The 23,418-nt window shown below is 44.3% G+C and overlaps 1 protein-coding gene and 1 pseudogene across 3 annotated transcripts in view; one reads left to right on the top strand and one right to left on the bottom strand.

The window, feature by feature from the left end:
* Positions 1 to 23,418, bottom strand: part of Nck2 (NCK adaptor protein 2) — a 144,959-nt gene that overhangs the window by 11,022 nt on the left and 110,519 nt on the right. For all 3 annotated transcript variants that reach the window (XM_027951790.2, XM_027951787.2, XM_071601904.1), the window contains one exon: positions 5,890 to 6,611. In XM_027951790.2, coding sequence (XP_027807591.1) covers positions 5,890 to 6,611 — 722 coding nt within the window. The remainder of the gene's footprint in view (positions 1 to 5,889; positions 6,612 to 23,418) is intronic.
* Positions 19,841 to 20,375, top strand: LOC114105359 (EKC/KEOPS complex subunit TPRKB pseudogene; annotated as a pseudogene).

Here is a 23,418-nt window from a genome sequence, read left to right on the forward strand (position 1 = left end):
GCTTCTTTAATAGGTGGTGTTTCAGTAGTGAGTACTGAAGAGCTAGTGGGACTGAGGGGCAGGGGTCTGTCTCTAAGGGTCTGGCTCACCTGAGCATCCAGTGAAGGAAACAGGCGATGAGCAGTGAACTCCTGAAAGAGTCCACACTAAATGATCTTACAGAGCATTCCACTTTTAAGATTAAATGGGTTAAAAGTTAGAAAAGTAGAAAAATTCAGGCTTAAAACTTCTCTCTGGTATGGGCAAAAAGCCTGATGATTAAAAATAACTTGCTAGCCACACCACTTTGGAAAAGCAGTGTGGAGATTCCTCAGAAAACTTTGAATGGAACCAACATTTGACCCAGCTATCCCACTCCTCGGTCTATACCCAAAGGACTTAAAATCAGCACACTATAGTGACACAGCCACACCAATGTTTACAGCAGCTGAATACACAATAGCTAAACTGTGGAACCAACCTAGATGCCCTTCCATAGATGAACGGACAAAGAAACTAGTATATAGACACAATGGAATATTACTCAGCATTAAAAGAGAGTAAAATTATGGCATTTGCAGGTAAATGGATGGAGTTGGAGTATTATGCTAAGTGAAGTAAGCCAATCCCAAAAAACTAAAGGCTGAATGTTTTCTCTGATTAGTGGATGCTGATCTATGATGGGCGTGGGGGGCAAGGGAAGCATGGAGGAACTTTGGATTGGGCAAAGGGGAGGGTAGGGAGGAGTTATGAGGATAGGAAAGATGGTGGACTGAGATGTACATCATTACCCCAGGTACATGTATGATTGCACGAATGGTGCGTCTTTACACCGTGTACAACCAGAGAATTAAAATGTTGTGCTCCATTTGTGTACAATGAATTGAAATGCATTCCGCTGTCACGTACAACTAAGAAGAACAAATAAAAAAAATTTTAAAAAATAATAACTTGCTAGCCAGGTGTGGTGGCACACTCCTGTAAGCCCAGTGGTTTGGGAGGTTGAGACAGATGGATCATGAGTCCAAAACCAGCCTCAGCAACGGCAAGGTGCTAAGCAACTCAGTGAGCCCTAGCTATCTCTAATAATTAAACACAAAATTGGGCTGCGGATGTGGCTCAGTGGTTGATGCCCCTGAGTTCAATCTCCTGTACCCCTCTGCCCCCCCCCCCCAAACTTGGTATCTTTCAAACAAGAGAGATGCAAGATACGACAGGCACTGCTCACAGTAATCTGCTCTTCTTAACATTAACTCAGGTGTGAGGAAATACCTAGAGGTCCCAGTGCCAATTCCCAGGCCAGGGGGACTGATTAGTAGGTCACTGAAGGGCTTCACCCAATTGCATCTCATCTGCTGAGCTGGCCCGGGAGCAGCTTACACTTTGCTCAGGCAATTGAGCTCTTTCCAATTCTCCAAAAGAAAATATAGATGATAGTTTGTTTTCAAACTCAAAAGAGTAAAAAGAAAAGTTATAAGAAAAAACATTTCGGGAGATGAGTTCCACTCAACAAGAGCTAATAGTCCTACCTAAAATTAAACCTTAAGAAAGTTATAATTTTCACCTTTAAACATTTTTTAAACAATTCTTAGAAATGTAGTATTGTGCAGAAATTGTCTTTTAGTTAACTATTATAAACATGTATAAAACCATTAAGAATGTAAAATAGCAACCAGAGGTTTTCAAAATGTGGTCCCCAGACCTTAAAACTGCTATAAAAAAAGTATAAGCCATTGAGAATGTAAGTGTGGCCCTCAGACCAGCAGCAGTGTCACCAAGGAAATGCATCCAAAATGCAAATTCTCGGGCCCAGACCTTCTGAATCAGGAATGCTGTAGGTGGGCCCTGGAAATCTGTTTTAACAAGCCTCGGAGGGATTCAGACACATACTACAGTGTGTGAATCACTGTTTATAGATGGATTATGAAACTGTGTTCAGCAATGATTTCCATAAGAAATCTTAAAACTAGAGCAAGAAACTCTTCTAATTCTTTTATTTCCTGGTCAAGTAATATTAAGAGGTTTAAATAATAAGAGGAACAAAAGGCCCATCTATTTTTTGTATGGACAATACATGTTACATTTTCCTAAGCAAGACAGTTTTTCTTTTCTGAAACAAACTTGTTGTGTGACCCCCCCCCCCCCAAAAAAAAAGGTATCTAAATACTTACTGTAGGCATGACACACACAAGGGAAAACCCACCTTCCTCAGGATGTCAAGTCTTACACAGGGACAGGACCTCCTAAACCTTCAGCTGAAGCTATTCAGCACATGACCTTGGTCAGCTCTGTACCTTTTCAGACCTCATCTTACATGTGACCTGTCACTTTCTCAACCACCTTTGCAAGGATGAGAGATGTAGTAACTGAGAAAACTAAATACAGCTCACACAGCTGGCCAGAAATCAAGTTTATTGTGAGTACAGCTTCCTAATGGTATCCAAAGAATCCATGTGGACATGTATGTAAGGTGAGTGTACGGGGCAGGGGGGATATCTGAATTTTCTAAATTCAAGAGGTTTAGTTCACAGGTAGAGGTCAGATAATTAAATTAAATCTGAGGAAGAAACAATATTTCATCCCCTTTAGCTGCTAAGGAGAAATGGTGGCTGGAGATGGGAGAGGAGAATCAGAGGAAAAGAGGCCGAAACGAACACTAGCTGGTAGGTGTGGAGGTTCAGGTTGGGAAGGAGTCCAGCAGGTGTGCTTGGTCCTTCATTCCTTGATGAATCCAATGAACCTTGCACCTTCCGGACACTGGATAGACAGCACAGATGTGGCAAACTTCTTCCCTAGTTTTTTTCTGAAGTATGCACCTCTCTCCTCAAAAAGCACAGACTTCTTAGTGCTCAGAGATGGCTATATTTTTGTTCTTCAGAGGAGAAAAATCGTAGCCACTTTAAAATGTTAAATGTCTTCAATCAAGAGTCTAGCTCCTGTATATTTGCAATCTCTCAGGAAACATTTGCAAATGATACACATCCTGAAGATGGGCTCCACCAAATTATGCTTTTCAGGGGTCAAGAAACACCCTTGAAAGGAAGTCCCTGGCCAAAGATTACAAGGAAGAAACAGGAAATGATATGTAGATATGTGCCTATGAGTTCTACAGGAAGTCTGAGCCCCTTAGACACCCTGTTGTCCCCACATACTTTGACAGGCAATTATGTCACATGATGAACCAGGCTGCAAAACATAGGCTACCCCTGAGAAGAGCTGAAATGACAGGAAAATAAAATAAAAGAGAGAGAGAGAGAGAGAGAGAGAGAGAGAGAGAGAGAGAGAGAGAGAGGAGGAGGGAGGAGGGAGGAGGAGGGGAAGCAAAAGGAGGTAGTAGAAGACAGAAAATGAACAAGAGGGGATTTGTCCACTTGTCCAACAGGAAAGATCTTCCGCAGTTGCAGATGACAGCCGAGAACAGTCCTAGTTATAAACAAGAAATGCAGCAAAACTGGCCTATTCTGTCAGCAGTAAGGAAGCAACACGCCTTAGAGCCCCTGCAGCATCCCCTTGGCACGAGGCATGCATGCTAACAGCCGAAAGCAGGACGTGTTACAGCAGGAATCATGAGGACAGGCTGACCTGCAGAACACAGGGAGCTGCAGGCCAGGAAAGAGCTGCCCCATAGGCAGAGCTGATACAAGTCCCAGCGGAGCCTCGGCCCGTTCACAATCAGTGTGTGCTACCTCAGTTTCCTAAGGCAGAGGTAAAAAATCTGGAAAGGTGTCCATAAAAAGAGTTCGAACAAAATGTGAACAATCTGTACTTCCATTATTTAGATAAAGTTTGCTTGTTCTCTAAAAAATGTGAGATGGACAAGGCAGTGGGGTATATTCAAGTTCTGAGAAGGAACCTGGATAATACATGTCCCTCCTTATCAAAAAGGAATTTGTCCTGCAGTCGGATGGTGATGACTACCTGTATGCATTCCACAGAACAGCAACAGTCTCTCTGAGGCCCAGCAACCCTGGAGGACACTTTTCTCACCCACCCTCTTTCTCAAGACTTCCCTTGGCACAAAGAACAAGGAAGGGGACCAGTGCTTCTGCACTGTGAGCTTTCTTTTGCTCCCCTCCCTTCCAAGAAGCCTCTTCAGACTCAGCTCAGGGATTTATGTTCTGACTCTGAGAAGCGCTCTGGATGCAGCCCTTTACATTGGAATAGATTTTTGAGAATTTTCTTCTCTAAGTTTTTGCTCCACAGTTAGAAACACTGCTGTCCTTAATTTCCTGAAGGCCTTGAACATGATCTTAAGGGAGCCAGGCACAGAGCTTGCGTCGCGTGAGGACAATTTCATGTGATGTCTTGCCAGAAATGATAAACCATGGCAGCTTGATAAGCAAATCTCAGAGTTCAGATTTCAGAAGTAGTTCGACTTTCAGCCTGCCTGTCCAAGCACTTCTAAGGCCACAGCTGACCCTGCAGAGATGCTGACACCATAAACGGGTCTGATTTCCACCACCAGGATGCCCCTTCTGCTTCAAAGGACAGATCACAGTTGCTCCTCTCTCTGAAGGACTGTGAACTGTTCTCAGATCAGTCCCAGGAGTTGTGGATGTGCACACACTATGGTATTAACCTATTCAGAGGATAATCATAGCTGAGTGTACACACGTATACACACACACACACACACACGCCTTATGGCTTACATTTAAAAGAGGAAACCAAAGTCTGCTAGAACCAGTAAAACTCGAATACACTGGACACTATGCTCAAAACTCTTGTTTGGTGAGTCTTATTATATAGAAGGTATATTTAGAAAGATGTCTACAAAAGCAGTTAAGTCTTTCCATAAGTGCACACAAGTAGTCTCCCTTGTATGGTGAAAATGGTCTGGTCCTTCCAGGCAGGCCCACCCCAAACAAAAACCCCCAATCTGCTGCCTGTTGGAAGTGGATCTGCTGCCACTAGGCAGGTGGCTTCATCCATTAGGTTCCCTTCACACCCACAAAACTCATCTCACTCAAGCACTGCAGTTTTCTTTTTGATTCAGCTTGTAAGTGCCTTAAAAGCTTTTCAGAGATGAGCTCGGTGCCACTGCCTGCAGCAGAGATGACCTTGGGATTATATGCTTTACAAAGAAAAACTAATCGACCAACTAAAGGCTTCTCCAGAAACCAGGTGCCTGTCATGCAGAGAACACTCTGAGTGCTTTGGACCCAGACAGCTCCAAACTAAGTCAATCACCAGGCCCTTTTTCATGAGCAGAATGGAAAACTGGTAGAGAAAAGCATGTCTGAGTCTCTAAAATAGAAAAAGGGGAACCCAGTAAAGGGGAAAAACAACTTTCATGAAGTAAAACCCACTTTACTGACCCTCCCATCTCCAAGAGAGCAAGTGGTTACCCGGGACAGATAGTACAGCGAACACAGGTTTACAAAAACTGTGAGTAGCGAACCTTATACCAAATCATATCCATTCTGCTTAATATGAGGCCTTAAACACCCTTTTCTATTTCAGGGACATTCACATGCTTTGAAAAGGGAATGGCTCACAGGAGTTTTACTGTGCAACCTACATAGAGCAGTCCTCCTCTGGTGGGGGCATTTTCCAAAACCTATGGATTCTTGAAATCTCGGGTGGTACTGAGGCCTGCTATGCCTGTTTTTTCCTATATGAGATAAAGTTTAACTTGTATATAACAGAGCTGAGATAAAGTTTAACTTGTATGTTAAGCATGGTAAGAGATTACTAACCAACAGTAATACTGATCAATTATAACAGTGCGCTATAATAAGTTAACTTAAGACTTATGAATAGTTTATTTCCAGAATTTTTTGGGAAGCATTTTCTGACCTCCGTGGACAGTGGGTAACTGAAACCGGGGATAAGGGTGACTACGGTACCTTTACTGTTTTCTCCTGGAGCTGCCCAGGCCGGGCAGAGCCTGCAGCGGAGGGCACTTACCGAGGACTCGCTGTCTCTAATGAGGAAGTCGCCCTCCACGCCCCGCTCGTTGAGGGCGCACTCAGCCTGGTGCCGCGTCACGTTGCCGTAGTACCATTCCCGGCCTGCGAAGCGCCCGCTGGACGAGGGCCCAGTGTAGCTGATCTGCGGGGCGTGCGAAGGGTGCAGGGCTGGCCCGTCATTGAGGACCACCACGTAGTTTTTGGGGACCAGGCCGACCTGACCCCGGGCGTTTTTGCATTTCCACCACTCTGGGTCGTTCTCGGGCTTCTCGATCACCTCCATGGTCTCTCCTTTATCAAAGTTGAGCTCCTCCTCGGTGACGGAGCTGAAGGGGTACAGCGTCTGCACCACGTGCAGCACCCGGGCACCCTGGCCGTTGCTCAGGGAGGCGCCCTTCCGAAGGCTCAGGAAGCTCGGGGACTCGGCGGCAGCCTCGTCTGCCTCCTCCAGCACATAGTTGGAGGGGAACCAGCCGATCTGCCCGTTGAAGCTGCCCCGCCACCAGCCGTCACTGCATTTCTCCATGACGGTGACGCGGGAGCCCTTTACCAGGGACAGCTCGTCCTCCCTCTCGGCCACGTAGGCGAACTTGACAAAGGCAGGGATGTTGAGGTCGTAGATGCGGTCAGCGCCACTGCCATTGGAGGGGTATTCGGCGTCCGTGCTGGGCGTCGGCGATGCATCCCTGGCGCTCGGCTTCCTGCGGGTCTTGCCGAGGCCTGTGGAGACACAGCAAGGGCTCAGTGGGCACCAACTCCTACTCTACAGCCTCCGGTAGAGTACCTGTGTCGGTACATCAGGAGGAAGCATATGGACTGTTGCAAATGACAAAGACCATCTGAAAAATAAAATGCTGACAGCTGCATGGTGAAGATGAGACTTAACTAGAACTGACCTACCCTTTACGCATTAAAAAATGCGGGAGTACCTCTAACAAAAGATAACAATAAACACCCTGGAAAGCTTCGTTTAACTCTGAAAGGACTATTCAGTTTTATAGAAACCCTGGACTTGTCAGAGGGAAAAATAAGGTATAAATGTAGGCGCATTTCGATGAAATATCTTCTGCATTCTTGCCAGGCAGGAAGTGGACTGAATGATCTAAATTTAAAGACCCATTCCAACTCTACCTGGGTCAAGTCTCAGTCCGCAGAACTTGCAGTCTCTAGCCTGCATCCCCTCCTCTCCACTCCTGGGCCAATCTGTCCTCCCAGGCTGCCTGGTGGCATGCTGGCCCTTCTGAGCAGACACCCAGAGACTTCTTTTATTCCCCTTCTGTACTTTGTCTTCTCTCAAAACAGTGGCCTAGTTTCCCAGTGTTGAGTTGAATTAGAAAAAATTAGCTGATGTGTTAAATTGGAAGCAGAATTTTTCATACTGTGGTTCAAAGCCCACAGGTGGGTCACTGAATTGACTGAATGGGTTGCAACCAGCTTGCAGGTATATACTGGGTTTAAGGGAATAAAACAGAAAATCTCCAAGTGCATCAAAAATAGGACAAGGTTGGTTTCCTTAGCCACATGTGTGAATCAGTGTCAACTTGCAATGAGAAACATATTCCTTTCTGTGAGGAAAAAAGTGTGAAAAGCCCGAAGGAAAAAATGTTTTAAACTAATCAAAATGCACAGAATTCCAGAACATTCTAGGGGAAGAAAGCATAGTGGTCCCTGGAGCTGGGGACAAACCATAAACCCAGGGAGGGCTGGCCTTGTGTCTCAGCTTTTCCTGAGATATGGCTGCAGGCTCACCAGTCCTGTTCAACCCTTAGTCAAGGTATAGGTTTTGATGGTATGGAAACTACAGGCATTTAAGGTTACCTTTTTCCCTCCAAAATGTTACCAAAAGATTTTAATGGGTAGCTTATCTCCCTCTCCTTTTATTCCTTAGCTTGAAGTAAAGACAGGCTGTTCTTAAGGACTAATTTTCCTTCCACCACATTGCTGGGGCAGGAGGTCAAAAAAGTTAAAAGTTGTCTAGTGAGCATCCTCAGCTGTGCAGACTGGGGCTGCTGCCCCAATAGCAGGCAGCCCAGGCCTGAGATCCTGCAGCCCTGGACACAAGCCCAGCTCAGAGCCCGGAGGCATGTGGGAAGACATGGTCACTCACATGGGATTTAAAGTAAATACACCAATTCATTTGAACTAATGGGTGTTTGCTGCTTCACAGACAGTAAAGGGTGAGCAACTCTAATGCAACAATCTGAAACCCAAAGTGCTCCAAATTCTGAAGCTTAGCATCAATAACATGCCACAAGCAGAAAATTCCTCACCTGACCTCATGTGATGGGTCAGTAAAAATGCACACACTAAAAAATATCGTATAAAATGTTCTCCAGGTCATGGTATAAGTTGTACATAAAGTACAAATAAATTGTGTGTTTAGTCCTATCTGCAAGATATCTCATTATGTAGATACAAATATTCCAAAATCCAAAATAAATCCTAAATCCAAAACACTTTTGGTCCCAAGAATTTCAGATATGGAATACTTAAATTTCTGCCCAGAAGACAGCACTGCCAGAAGCTCATCAAACAGGAAATAAAGACCCTCACCAAAGAGCAGGCTGAAAGAGCATGACCAAGCAGAGCAGCATATAACTTTTATAGATATCAAAAATGTCAAGAAATAACATTTAGAGCCAGAAACAGTGGGCCATCCCTGTAATCCCAGCTACTTGGAGGGGCTGAGGCAGAAGAGTCACAAGTTTGAGTCTAGCCACAGCAACTTAGCAAGACCCTATCTCAGAATAAAATAAAAAGGGAGGAGGGTGTAGCTCAGTGGTAAAGCACCCCTGGGTTCAATCCCCCAAGCACTGCAAAGAAAAAAATAAATAGGAATATTATTTTAATAAACTTTGTCAAATGTGTGACTCATAAAAATGACTGGAGAAAGTCTTGAGAGAACAAGTTTCAGAGTACACATCAGGACAGAAAGATAGAGGAGCCCGGACAAGGAGAAAAAAACAATACAGACACTGGCCAGTGCAGTACGTCTTTGAAGATACTTCAAAATTGACTTGTTGATTATGCTACTTCACTGCTTTGTTTCAAACCAAAATAATTTAATTTGGCCATGTGTGACTCTGAATGAAGACAGTCATACTTCCTGCCCTCCTAGAGCTCATGAAGACTAGAACACTCTACATATCAAACATGTGAAGCAAAAACCTGTCTGGCTCCAATGTGACCTTACAGTCTTTGAGCCCCTTTTAAGGTAACTGGAATGACTGCCAGCGCAGCCCTGGAAAGAATCCTGAGGCCAACACGTAGCAGTTGTGTGCTCTTGATCAGATTACTTATTAAACCTCTGCCTTTGTTTCCTTAACTCTAAAAAGGGGACAGCAATAGTCCTGCTGTCTTAGTCTGCTTGGGCCGCCATAACAAAGTGCCACACTCTGGGCAGCTCACTGTTCTGGAAGCTAAACATCCAAGATCAAGGTGCTGGAAGGATTGGTTTCTTCGCTCTTTGGATGGTAGAGTGCATCCTCAAAGGGTCGTCCCTATGCATGTGACTGAGTCCTCATCTTTTCTTATAGACCAGTCTCAATGGATTAGAGCCTACCTTAATGATCTTGACTCAATTACCCCTTTTAAAGTCCCTGTCTCTACAGCCACATTCCAAAGTACTGGGGATTAGGATTTCAACACGTGAATCTCGGGGAGGGGGTATACAATTCAGCCCATCACAGGTATCTAAGTTCTAAGGATGTACATGAAACACACGAACTATTCTATTAAAATAATATTATTATCTGTACTAACAAGTTGGAACTTTGAATCTCTTTTTTTTCTCAGAACAATATTGCACCAAAAGACAGCCCAAGTTCTCTTTACAGACTCTGGGCCATGATCACATTGGTGCCAGATGGCCACCAAGATAGAAGGCATTCCTGCCAGGCGTTTGGCACATGGAATCGGACATTCTCTCATGGCAGGATGCCATATGTAGCTACTGGTGCAGTGAAATTCAAGAGGCAGCAGCTGTCTGGGGATAGAAATTGACATTATCTGAGCCCTCACGACAGTCCTGGGATGAGGTCATTTTCTGTAGATGAGAAAACTGAGGCTGAAAGAGGTCAGGGAACCAGCTGAATGCACCAGCCAATAAAGAGATACAGACCCGTGTACCCAATAATGAGCCTATTTAATCCATAATAGTCAAGATGCACAGCTCTGTCGGAGCTGGTGTATAGCATGTTTTCTATAGAAAATGCTCCCAAGACTGTGAATTGGAGTGTCAAGATCCTGTCCCCCTCCCTAACCACTTGCCTGCCCAAGCAGAGATGTTTCCTCTGATTCTGGGAAACAAAAGAGTCCCTGTGTCCCCAGGTGGGAGTGAGCTGAGATGCAGTATTTGGAATAAGAGATGTGTGCGAGTCACAGCTGGGAGCCCTGGAATAGCAGGGAGGCCTCCTGGGAGGGGCTGGAGGGGTGGGTGCTGGGTGGGCAGTGTGTGAGTGGGGCAAAGCCTTGGGCTACTGAGAAAAGGAATCCCTTTTCTCTTGCAGTCTTCTCCTTACCCTAATCCTGCCCAATGGTCAGAGCCAGGGTCATCTGGAACAGAAGGGACCAGACCCTTCATGCTGGCTGAGGATGCTGGAGGAACACAACAAAGCAGCTTCCTGGGGGAGGAAGTGGCAGAGGTGGTTGAGCAATGTCCCAGGGACACGAGGAGAAAGGCAAATACTCCAATAGTGAGGGTGGCCTTCCTTTCTGTATGATGATAACTGTGTAAACTGCAAGGTGAGCGGCAGGCCAGCCTGCAAGCGCATGACCTATGTGGGACCAGGCTACGGGGGCTTGGTGACTCCCTGTCACTCTTCTTCACCTGGAGCTGGAACTTAGCCTGCCTGTGTGTCTTATAGACGGGGACAGTGCTGCTGAGCATGTGAACATGGGGGAGTAAAATTCAGCCCAGCACTAGACCTGAGTCCCTGGACTGCACCCAGGGGCCTAGTCGCCAGTGAATGGCTCTAATTTGAAGGCAAACCTGTGACCTTGAAGGTAAAGAGGGAGCACGGGAATTCCACTGTTTCTTCACTTTCTCTCTTGTGTTTTTCCTGAGCATCTGCTTCACCTCTATTCTTTCACTGAAATCCTATCATTTACTTCTTCTAGTTGTAATGGAAGCACAATTTGAACTCCAATGTGGTTTTCATTTTAACAAGGTACCATGACATTTTTCCTCCCTCAATTTGATGTATGTGCTCAACAACAGAGGCAAGCCCTCACACCCAATCCTCACTCAGTCCACGCTTACCGACCAGAACAAACCAAAAGTAACCACAATGTGGCCTCACGAGAGCTTCTAACCAGCCTTTATGTACACTTCATGTGAGGAGAACAAGTACATCCCAGGGCTGTCTGTAGCAAACTGCCTACTTTGGGCCCAATGATGAGTTCCTGATGCAGCCTTGGCCCAGGATGGATGGACCACAAACATGTGCTTCAGGCAGAACCACTGTCTCCACTGTCTCTGTACGTGAGCCCTCGCCCAAGAGAACACCCAGATAGCCCAATGCCTGCCATCTGTGTACTTACCCAGGCGTGGGGTACACTAATGTTCTAGCCAGACATTAGGTGAGAATTAAAAGGATATGTTCTTCTTTCAAGTCTCACTTTAGCCAGAAAATCCCACTGTACAGAATTCACCAGTATGTGAGCATTTGGTTGGGGGTGTCCCTGCAACATGCTTTAGTAAATTGTATTATGGATGAGAATGTCTAGAATGTGACCGTTATCAAATCTTCCTAATTGCTGGCAAGCTGTGTGTAGGTCAGGAGAAGTGACATTTTATTTTTTCAAAGTAATGACTTTATATATGGCTTGCTCAATAATGTATAAGCCACAACACCTCTGCATGAAAAAAGAACAAAGAAAGAATGGATATCACTGTGAAAAAACAAAACAGAAAATAGCAAGATTCTGTTTCCTGGGGCATGTGCTCTACAGCGAGCAGGATTTTAATGCCTACATTAAAGATTAGGCTCAGACACAACCTCAATCTCCTTAAACTGATCATCATAAAATTACAGTGTTGGGCTGGGAGTGCAGCTCAGTGGTAAGAGTGCTTTATAACATGCGTGAAGTCAGGGGTTTAATCCTTAGAACCAAATTTTTTTAAAAAAAACTAGAGTGTTTAAGATGGAGAAGAAATTCCACTGTGTTACCCTGATCTGTTCAGGCGGCTCTACACCACAGAGTGGGTGGCCTATAAAAAACCGGAAGTTTTCCCCCAGTTCTGGAGGCTGGGGGGTCTAAGATCAAGGTCCTGACAGATTTGGTGTCTGGTGAGGGCCCCTTCCTGTGACCTCACATGGTGAAGGGGGAGAGAGTCTTTCTGGAGCCTCTTTGTGAGGGTTCCACTCTCAATGACTAATAGTCTTCCAAAGGCTTTACCTCCTAATATCACCACATTGGTGGTTTAGATTTCAGCATGTGAATCCGGGGGACACAAAAACATGCAGACCAGAGCAGCTTGGCTAGAGCTTTCCAGGCTGCTGCTGTGGAGAGTGGGCACTGGGGTCTCAGGTATGCATTGCCAGGAGATCCGGTACCCACATTTCTTCACCTCAAGCAGTTGCAATGGTGTTTGCATGCAGGATCCTGGGTGGGAAGGTGATCAACCAAGTGCTCTGCAGATGAGACAGGTGACAAAGCCTTAGAAGGGCCAGCCTGAGCAAAGCAGCTGACTAAGATGAGTGGGGTTTGTGGCCATGGAAGGGTGTGATCAAGCTGCTTAACACATCCACCACTGAAGCCATCACACACAAGACCAGCCTCAATTTGTGCAATGACTTTATCCATGTTTAATACTATTACTAATAAAATAATGTGCACTACAGGAATGATATTTCTTGCTCTACGAGCAGACAGATGGCAGCATTTTAAGTGGCAAGTAGTGGAGTTGCATTAAAAGGTAAACTACACTATACTGCTTTTGTGATGATTTTTCTGGCATTGGGCTATTAGATCTTTGATCCTGAGTTACATTTTTTATTGACAATAATAAGTACATTTTAACTTTGCCGAATAAAATTACATACATTAAAGATTGAGTTCTACTAAAAGCTTGAACATGTCATACATTATTAATGTTAGCAATTTTAAAGTCAAAATCTTTTATATACTCCTCCGAAGATGAAGGGATGTTATAACAGACGCCTTTAAAACCTGCTCTGTCATCTTCCAGCTGGAGTTCTGGAGATTTAAGATAAAACGTCAAATGAATTTGATAGTTCGGAAATATATTCAAGCCAATTCATTTAGACAAAGTGCACTCAGGTTTTAGGAGCTCTATAGCAAAATCATTTAACTTCCGCTACTAATCAGATCTGTAATGTCAACCAGGTTTAACTAGAAACTTACTTGTTCTTAATATACTATTTATATTGAGTTATGATTAGAGGTTGATCTGTGGGGATTTCCTCCCTTCAGGGTAAGGACTTACTTGTAAAGCCAACCAATAATAATAATAATAATAATAATAATAATGATAATAATAATAATAATAATTATTATTATTATTATTATTAGTTCTACAGTGCTGGGATTGAACCCCAAACCTTGTGCATGCAAGGCAAGCACTCTACCAACTGAGCTATATTCCTAACCCCTCAACCCCAAATTATAAAAAGTCTTTATTATCAAACGCCAAGAAGATTTGACTAAGATACAAAGTGACCAAAGCAAATTTTCACATAAGTGTTAGGATATACTCAATGTTTGGCTTCTAATAGCCTTTCGTGTTGATTTGTGTATAGTTTTCCAGGTATGCTAGTAAGATCAGTTTCCACTTATTTAGAGAGTATCCAGTCTAAAAATTCATCATTAAAATATGAGAATTAGTAAAAAAGACAAAACTCAAATTTACTAAGCACTTGGGGACTTTTGGACAGGGTGACCATGTCAGATTACTGCAGTGACTCTGCTGCTTTACTCTGGCCAGCACCCTTCATTGCTTCTCTTGTTAAACAAAACTCATCTCTTCCAAGGGTCTTGTTCCACCTGGCTTACCATCCACATGTGCCTTTTCCACCCCTGCTGGGCCCAGAGAGACCCAAGACTCCTGTGAGGTCCCAGCACTCTTGGGACCATGCCACAGTCAAGGGGAAAATACTGTCCCCTGGAGGCCACGTCAAGAAAGACTAGGGGTGGGGGTGGGAGGCTGCTAGGGTTGTGATTCAGCGGTAGAGTGCATGCCTAGCACGTGTGAGACCCTGGGTTCAATCCTCAGTACCACATAGAAATAAATTAAATAAAGGTATTGTGTCCAACTACAGCCAAAAACATAAATATTAAAAAAAAATTGAAAAAACAAAAAAAGAAAAGAAAGAATGACAGGGCAGATGTGAGCAGAATAAAGCCCGAGAAAAACAGAACCCACACTATGAACAGACCCCCCTGAATCCAAAACATTTCCAATGATGTGAGCTTACTTTAATTTTTTTTTCTTTAGCTACATTTGGCTAACTTTTGGCCCCTCAACTAAGAGCCCTTAAAAAATAAATCTACCCCTCACACACCCTCACTTTCTTCCCTGCCATCTTCCTAAAGGTCCAGCCTTTTGACTCCCACTTGAAAAGGGGTTTTCTATGGGTAAGTTGAAAAGGGCATGGCACTTGTTTGGGGCTACCCAGCTTGGGTGAGGGAGTGAGGGTGAGTGGCAGCAGGATGGGATGATGCTCACTCATGGAATCCATGAGCTGAGGGGATGGATGGGGCACGTGTTTCCTAGGCTCAGAGGATCTTGGGTGTAAAGGATTTACTGCAAGGGCTGTCATGAGAAATCTGTGATGCTGAGTGGCCCCAGTCACCAGGCCTCACCCACCCATGCAGTCCAACTCTAGTGTCTTGTGATTCTCAGGTCTGGCTGCAGATGGGCACCAATGAATTCACCATGGCCAGTAGCTTAGGTACCAGCTGTCAGAGAAATGCCAACAGTGCCTCAAGAAAGTGGGACAGGCTCTTTGATACAAACTAATTTCAAACAAAGTCAAATTCGAGTCAAAATGGACTCACAAACAAAAGCTATCAATTTCTTCTGTCACAGAAATGCTCAAGGATGTCACTAACTGCTTGCTTACAAGGCAGTGGGAAGAGGGATGTGGAAGGAAAAGGATGCTTTCCTGGCAATCAGGCCAGGATACCAGATACATCTGGCCTGGCTCAACTCATCTGCAGCCGTCACTGGGGGTAGGCAGAGGACACTCAGATGCTCAGTGTTTGCACCCTGAAAAGAACATTCTGACTGTAGTCACTGCCCAAATAATATGAGCTTAGGCAAGAGACAAGGGGACAAGTTCACTTTTTCTGAGGTTTCCGCAAACTATCAGAGTCTTTCTTAATAATGAATGGCACTTGAGGGGCAAACTCTGTCTGACTATAGCTGACCTCCCATGCCTTCTGAAGCACTGTGCTAGATACAGCCAAGAATTCATGGAGACTCCAAGCTGTGCCTTTCCTCTTCCTTTCTTCCCTATGCTCTTAAGAATGACCTATTTGTTCATTCATTGCACTGAGTCTTAGATAAATCTTGAAGAAAATGGCCCCCTAACCCTACAAACCTCATGCACTAGTGCAAGAAAGTCCTTCTGACACACACCCAATTTCCAGGTGACCAACTGTAACAAGTGTAATAAGGAAAAGAGGTCTGGCAGGTCCTCGAAGCACGTGAATTTTGAGTCTGCAGAATGCAGAGGAGCCTGATGAGGACAGACGTGCACATGGCAGAGAAGGTAGCTGTGGTGCTATGAGCAGGACTTGGAGATGCTCCAAAGTATAAGGGAGGCCCCAGGGTGCCGTGTGGAGATTGAGAGCACAGGACACAGACTGGGCTGGCAAGGGCAGAAGCATGGGAAGCTGGGTCCAGAGGCAGCTTAGAAACTGCAGAGAGGAGACCAGGCACAGCAGGAGCAAGAGAGTCCAGATGAGGCTGGTAAAACCAAAACAAAAGCCTGTCCATCAACATCCTCTTCCAAGTGTCCTGCTAGCAGGAGCTACTCTCTACCTGGCACTGTGGACTCGCCATTAGAAACGGATATGCTTAAAGGAGAAACTATAAACTCCAAACCACTGCAGACCCAGAGTACCAAGTGCACCCCACCACCCTCCTGGGTCTTCAATGTCTCTTTGGGCACCAACTTCACACACAAAATCCTGATGATCCTCCAATCCTCACCTTATGGTCGCTAAGGACCACAGAGTCTCATCCACACTTTCTTAAGTCTGAACAGCAAGAGGGGAGAGTAAACTCTTTGATAGTCAGAATGTGCTACAAACAAAGGAGATGACGAGTTGGGTAAGAACTTGGCCCAGTAACCTTTGTTCCCCCAGTAAGTTAATTCCAGCTTTTACAAATGAAAACCAACCATGTTTTCCAGATGCAGAATGGATTCCCATCTCCCTGAGTAGATGGCAGGTGGCAAAGCTGTGGGGAAGTGCCCTGGGTACATGAGCAGGGAGACAGTGTCTTGAGGAAAGCACAGGTCTTTCTTCCACAGCAAAGGAGAGTTCACCCGGCAACCTGCTGAGCATCCAGACCTATAAATAGCACTAAACTGAGTTATGGGATGCCCCTTGAGGGACTGACCTCATATAAAGGTCATTCTCCCACGGGCCCTTGCAGTAGCCGCCTCACTTCACTGTGTGTCTCTCCTCCCACAAGATCACCTGTTGTCACTGTTGTGGCCTCAGGGCCCAGCAGGGAACAGGCTTCAATAAATGCCTGCTCAATTAATGAACTCCACTTCCAGTCTCATCACTGTGATCTCACACACATTCACCAGTCTTTCCACACTGGTGTGTAACAATAGTAGCCATACCATTAGTAGGTAGATCATCACCTCCTGCACACAACACACGAACCTCCCCCTGCAACTATTTCTTCTAGACCCTACTGCCTGCTGGTGAGGGTGGGAAGGTGCTGGGCTGTCTGATGGCTCCACGGTACACTAATACCCAATCCATCTCCATGTTCTCCATTCCCCACTTCAGCTAGAGATTTACTTTTATTATTTCAAGGTATATGCACCCTACAGTGAAACATCCTAGTGACTGCCATTATCCCCAAGTTCAGGGAGAGGGTACCAAAGGCCAGGAGAAGACACCTTTCCCAACAGGTAGACACATCTAGAGACAGAGGTATTGGGGCAAAGGCCTACCCAGTGCCCCACCCTCATCACCATGACACAGGGTCCCCATGTCCAAGTCTCATAATATGAATTTCCATCCTTGGTGATAAGAAATCTCATTTCTTTGTGAGCAGACAGACAAATAATATGACTGAATATTTAAGATTGAAAACAAACAAAAAAATGGTTTAGAAATGTAAGATTTTTCTCACAAATGTGAAAGTCAAACAGTAACACAGATGCCAAGGAAAATAACTTAAAAGTTTTTTGCATTATAATTTTTAATTAAAAATACATATTTAGTACCTCTCAACACATATACTGGATCCAGGAGCATGAGCATTTTTGAATATGCAAAAGGGTGTACAAGACGTGACACGGATTAGATGTGACATTCTGAAGCATGACTTCAAGTGTCAATCCACCAGCAAAAGTTTAGCATGCATGCAATTTTTCAAGACCACACCTGCTATATAAAGTGAAATGCGACAAATATAAACAAGTACAGGGACAGCACGTTCATGGTGGAAGAGGCAGGTGGCAATGGCTGGCAAAAACCCAGCTGAACTGTACTTCAGCTGACTTTCTCAGACCCCGCTGGGAACCTGGCTTCCACGCCCTGCAGTTCCTGACCTCTGGAATGCTACAGCATCTCTCTTTATACACTTGTCTTCCCTAACACAGGATGTGGGCAGCAGTGTGGCGTTGTCAGGAGGGAGTGACAGCTGAGGAAAGTACTTAGACCAGTGAATGGCATACAGCAGGAGCACAAATGACAGCTGCCGCTGTCAGCAATAGATCAGCTAACTGTTAGGGTAGGGGCAGAGGAGGATCCAGTGGAAGACAGAATAGGTGGGCTTTCTCTTTTTGGGGGGTTGGGTGGATGGGTACTGGGGATTGAACCGGGCACCTAAATACTGAGCTACATCCCCAGCCCCTTTTCCATATTTCATTTAGAGACAAGGTTTTGCTAAGTTGCTTAGTGCTTTGCTAAGTTGCTGAGGCTGGCTTTGAACTTCCGATTCTCCTGTCTCAGCCTCCCCAGCCACTGGGTATACAGGTGTGCACCACCGTGCCTGGTGACATGGGCTTTATTGACAGAGGTGTGTATGCATTTGTTTTGTCCTTAAAATGCTCCTTGGAGACAGGTCTCACCTCCTCCTGATCTTGGAGTCAGGGGTAGCTAAGATACAAGGCTGTCTGTGAATGTCACAGAGCGAATGCTCAGTCAACACAACACAGGTCTTAGTGGAGGGAATAAACCAGTCCAATTGCCCAAGCAAAGGTGGGCAGGAGAGCTTGATGGCTCTCTTGCTGCTTTGGATTAGGTGGACAAAGGTGACAGATGCCAAGTCCTCTGGAACTCCTGGGGCTTCCTACCTGCTGCTTTGATGCACCTGGGCTCCTGCCTCAAAGCTCTGGTGGCCTGTGGTGGACCGTGTCCAGCCTGGGGCATGAAGGGCCTGCTCCTGGCTTTGCTGTGACTGACTGCAGCACTGGCCTAGGCCAAATGCCTGACTTCCACAGAAAAGCACTGGAGGGGACGACTGCAGGGCCTGTTCCAGAATCCAACAGATTGTGCAGACCACTGAATAGACTTCACTTTTAAAACCTGACTATGTATACTCGAAAGAAAAAAAAAAACACCACAAGGGAATCAAGTGGTCCTTCAGGGCATCACATAGCCAACTTTTGCCACTACTGAGTTTTTCTTATCAGCACACCCGGCTACACATTACAGATGTGATCAACTTGAATTAGTAACGACTAATTGACAATGACTGCATGTTTACTATTATTTGTGCTCTAATTACAAATGCCCACTTGTAAATTTTATAAGCTGACCAATCAACTGCTATCTAGGTCCCTTAAAATGGAAGGAATTAAAGGCCATATGTTAAGCAAGATATGACAAACTCAGGAGGTCAAGAGTCATGTGTTTTCTCTCAGGTATGGAAGCTAGAGGGGAATAGGAAAAGAAGAGGAGGTGGCGGCGGGGATCTCATGAAAATCAAAGGGAGATCAGTAGAGGAAAGAGACCCGGGATGAATGTGGGGAGGGAGGGGGTGTGCTGGGGAACGATTGGCCAAATTATATTATTATATAGTGTGCACGTATAAATATGTAACAACAAATCCCATCATCATGTATAATTATAATGCACCAATAAAAAAATGTGGAAAGAGGAAAAAAAAATACAAATACAAAAGCAAGCAAGATTCTTGCAAACAGCCTGCCTGCTTCCTTGAAGAAAACGCAGGTGGCTTCAAACCTCAAAACCTCCCAAGGAGCTGCCCTCCACGTGGCTTCAAAGGCAGGGAGAACACAGGACAGCCTGGGTGCATTCACACAACCCATGAATTCAAAAGCAGAGAAGGGGCAGCTAAAGCATCTTGGAGAAACAAACTTCTGGACACAAGGTGACACTTGAGAACATACAGGATGACATGGAGAACAACTCCCAGCCCCACCTACTCAGGCCAAAGTCCATCCAGCCCTTCCCCATGTGGGCCAACAGGAATCCTTGAATGCCCCCTGCACTCCCCTACAGAGAGCAGTGTGAGCACAAGGCAGGGGACTGAACAGGACAAGGGCCACCAGCATGAGCTGGGTGAGGCCTGGCTCCAATGCGAGGGTCTCGAGGGTCTCCTAGTTATCACTGAGCACTATGCCAGTCAACAATGCCCCTCAGAAGCCTTATGTCTGGAACAGACATTAAAACGGAGTAAAGGAACATTTTAGATATATGGACAAAACCTAGCCCAGTTGGACCAGGACCAGTTGGTTTTGTGCAGTACAATCCTGTTTATCTATGAAATGCAGCTAACATATCAGCTGGACCTATTTCCTGAATGAAGAGTGACTCTTCTGTTATTTAAAGATGTAAAAAATGCTGGAGACTTGAGGAAAAAGGCCATGGAAGGCACCATTGATGGTGCACTGATAAATCCTTCAGTGATTGTTGATCCTTTTCAGATACTTGTGGCAGCAAATAGAGCAGTTCACCTCTACAAACTGGGAAAAATGAAGAACTCTGTTTACTGAAATTATTTTCAACCTTTCCCCAAACAACACTATTTCAGAGGCTTTGAAAAAATTTGGTATCTCAGCAGATAATACTTCAATTTTAATTGTTTACATTGAAGAGGGAGAAAAACAAGTAAATAAAAAATACCTAATATTTCAAGTAGAAGGTCACCAGATTTCTCTGAAAAATCTTTCTGAAATAACGAATATTTCTGAAGTCAAAAGATATAGAAAGTGTCTTCAGAAGAAAAAAAGATTGGGACATTATTGGGTGGTATCATTAGTAGAATGTCAACAAAAGATGTTTTATAAAATGTTAGAAATATTAACAGAAATTTTCAGCTTTAAAGAAAGCATTGATTTTTCTTTCCTGATTATAAAATTAAAATATGTTCATAATGGAAAAAAAATTTTTTTTTGAACCTAGGACCTTGTGAATGCTGGGCAAGTGCTCCACTACTGAGCTATCCTTCTAGCCCTATAATTTTTTTTTTTTTTTTTTATCACAGAATGAGCTTTAAAAAAAACCCCTCATAATCCTATCAGTTTTACTAATACTGTTACTATTCTTGTTGTCTTCTATTTGTATTCAAACATTTTATTTTTTATATAATGGAAATAAAAATTGACAACACTTAAAAAAAAAAATGAACAAAACCTAAAAAGGTGGTGGGGGGGTGCCATATGGGGAAACAGAAACGTGTTAAGAAGATTTCACCGGCACTCCCAGGCTGAACTTTTGGTGTAAAATCCTGAATTCTAAAATTTGAGTAACTCTTTAGTGAGGAAGGGCATTCTTTTGTTCTTTAAAAAGCTGAAGAAGACTGAGATGATAAGAAGCGATCGATCAAGATGCTAGTCATTGGGAAATATAGTCATCCCACAGTATCCTCAGAGGATGGTTCTGGGATTTCCCCCATGGACACCAAATCCTAGGATGCTCAAGGCCCCTATATAATAGGGCCTGGTGTTTGAAAAGATGGCTTTTGATACCTAATTCGATATTAAGTGCTGTGTCAATAATTGTTATACTCTGTTGTTTAGGGCATCATGCCATGAGAAAAAGAAGCAATTCTTTTCCAGATTCTTTTCAGTACAGAAGCAATTTTTTTCCAGACTCTTTTCAATCTTCTTGCAGTTGCTGGAATCCATAGGTGTGAGATCTGCTGGCACGTGGGCCCACTGTACTTGATTTGACCTTCTGCCCTTGTCAGGATACCAGGGGTTATCACCCGGACTAGTGCCCACTGGCACTACTGGACACACAAGTTTGGGTTTCACACACCCCACAATCAACTCCACACCTGCTTCTCATGGTTTTATAAGGTATGGACTCCCACCCGGGCCCCCACTTCTCACAGTCTCTTCTGGCTTTTTTGCCCCATTAGTAATTTCTTTCAAAACAATCTGTCTCTATTTTCTCTCTAATTATCCACCCACTAATCTGTTGTGAGTTGTTTTACATTTTTGGTTTTAAATACTTGAAAGCTTATTATATACAAAAACAAATTCGGGTTTATTTTGGGTGGCTGGCACAAGGCCACTATTGAAGTTTCCATAGTGTTCTGCAATACACGTGACAGCCCGTTTCTACTGTGAACAATCTCACAAGACAGAATGGTAATGAATTCTAAATTATGATACAGTATATTTAATTCATGTTCACACAATGGTAGATTATACAATAGAAAGGGAAAAAGTAAACCTGAGGTGTTAAGTGCAACTCTGAGAAGCCAGAGTCCCTGTCTTCATGTGCTGAAGAGACAATAAAACAATCTTCAGGAGAAGCTGAACATCTGACACAGAATTAAGATACTGGAATTTTTTCTTCCATAAATACAAACTTTTCAAGGAGAAGAGTTGGCTTCCCAGCAAGCGCCAGGATCAAGCATCCTGTAAAAATCCAGGTATTCTCTGGACTAACTACAGTAACTGTCAATATTGATAACAGTCATCTGTAATGTGGTCCTGCCGATATACGTGCCCATACACTGGGAAAACAGACACAAATGTTAACTGCACTAATTTCTTTTTTGGGGGGGTACCAGGGATTGAACTCAGGGGCACTCCACCACTGAACCACATCCCAGCCCTATTTTGTATTTTATCTAGAGACAGGGTCTCACTGAGTTGCTCAGTGCCTCGCCATTGGTGAGCCTGGCTTTGTACTCATGATCCTTCTGCCTCCCAAGATTACAGGCATGTGTGATTGTACCCGGCCAACTGCATTTATTTCTGAGTGATGAGGTCACAAGAGATTCACTTTCTTTTTTATGCTTTTCCATATATTCCAATTTTTTTTGCAAGTATGTCTGTCTTTAAGGCAGGGACACCTGATAGTTTTGTAAAACAAAGGCATTTCAAAGACTATGATCCTGGGAAATGCCTGTTTGCAAAAACTTATATCATGAAAAGAAGTCAAGAAGGGCAAAGATGGCTGAGATACTAGGTGTGCACCATCGGTACACACGTGTCTTGAACTGCCTGGATCCAAATCCGATCATGAAAAAGGAGGTGTGTCCCTGGGACACCCAGCTTCTGAGTCATCTGAATGAATGGCCCTTGCTCACCTCAGCAATAAAGAACCAGGCATCGTTATTAATAAATGAATCCCTTGGGCCAGGATTCACGCTCACTGAAGGGGCTGTTCTCAAGCATTTTCCAGGCTGTGGAAGGGCCACAAATAATCAACTACACAGGTGAGGGCCAGGGAGTGACTGAGTTTGTTGATGTCAATGTCATGCAGGAACCAACAAAGTAGGTGCTATATGTCTCCTTCCTCCCCTAATCTGAATCCGCAATTCCTGAGACTAAACAACAGGGGTTGAAGTCTGCCCAATCTGGGTTCAAGTTTCAACCCCCTCACATACTGTGCTATGTTCTTGGGTACATTACTTAATTCTCGAGTCTCAATTTTATTACATGAAAGCAAGGTTACTATTATGTGCCTTTTAGAGTTATAGTGAAGAAGTGTGTGTGTGGAAACCTGGAGCAGTATCTGATACAAATTCAGTGCTCAAAAGGAACGGATTATTGCTGTCCATTTATTGGGAAATGCATGCAAACCCCATTGGGGGATTTGGCCAGGGCTTTTCTGCTTGTAGGAGCTTTTGCTTTGTTTTGGGGTGGGGGCCCACATACTCCTTGGTGAGGACACAGATGTTATCTTCAGGTCTCTCGTGGGCCTTCATGCAGGGGAGGCAGCACGGATGGCTTTTGACCAACCAGCTCTTCCCTCCTGTCTGGCTCTTCATAGTAGTATGACACTATGGATATTAACTGTGTCCAAAGTCATCCATTTGCAAAGAAAAGGGGAAGGGTAAGATCTTAGGTAGAAGTCACAGATCTTTCCTAAAAGTTCACAAATT

The sequence above is a fragment of the Marmota flaviventris genome, chromosome 14 (assembly GCF_047511675.1).
Source record: "Marmota flaviventris isolate mMarFla1 chromosome 14, mMarFla1.hap1, whole genome shotgun sequence".
NCBI classification, from domain to species: domain Eukaryota; kingdom Metazoa; phylum Chordata; class Mammalia; order Rodentia; family Sciuridae; genus Marmota; species Marmota flaviventris.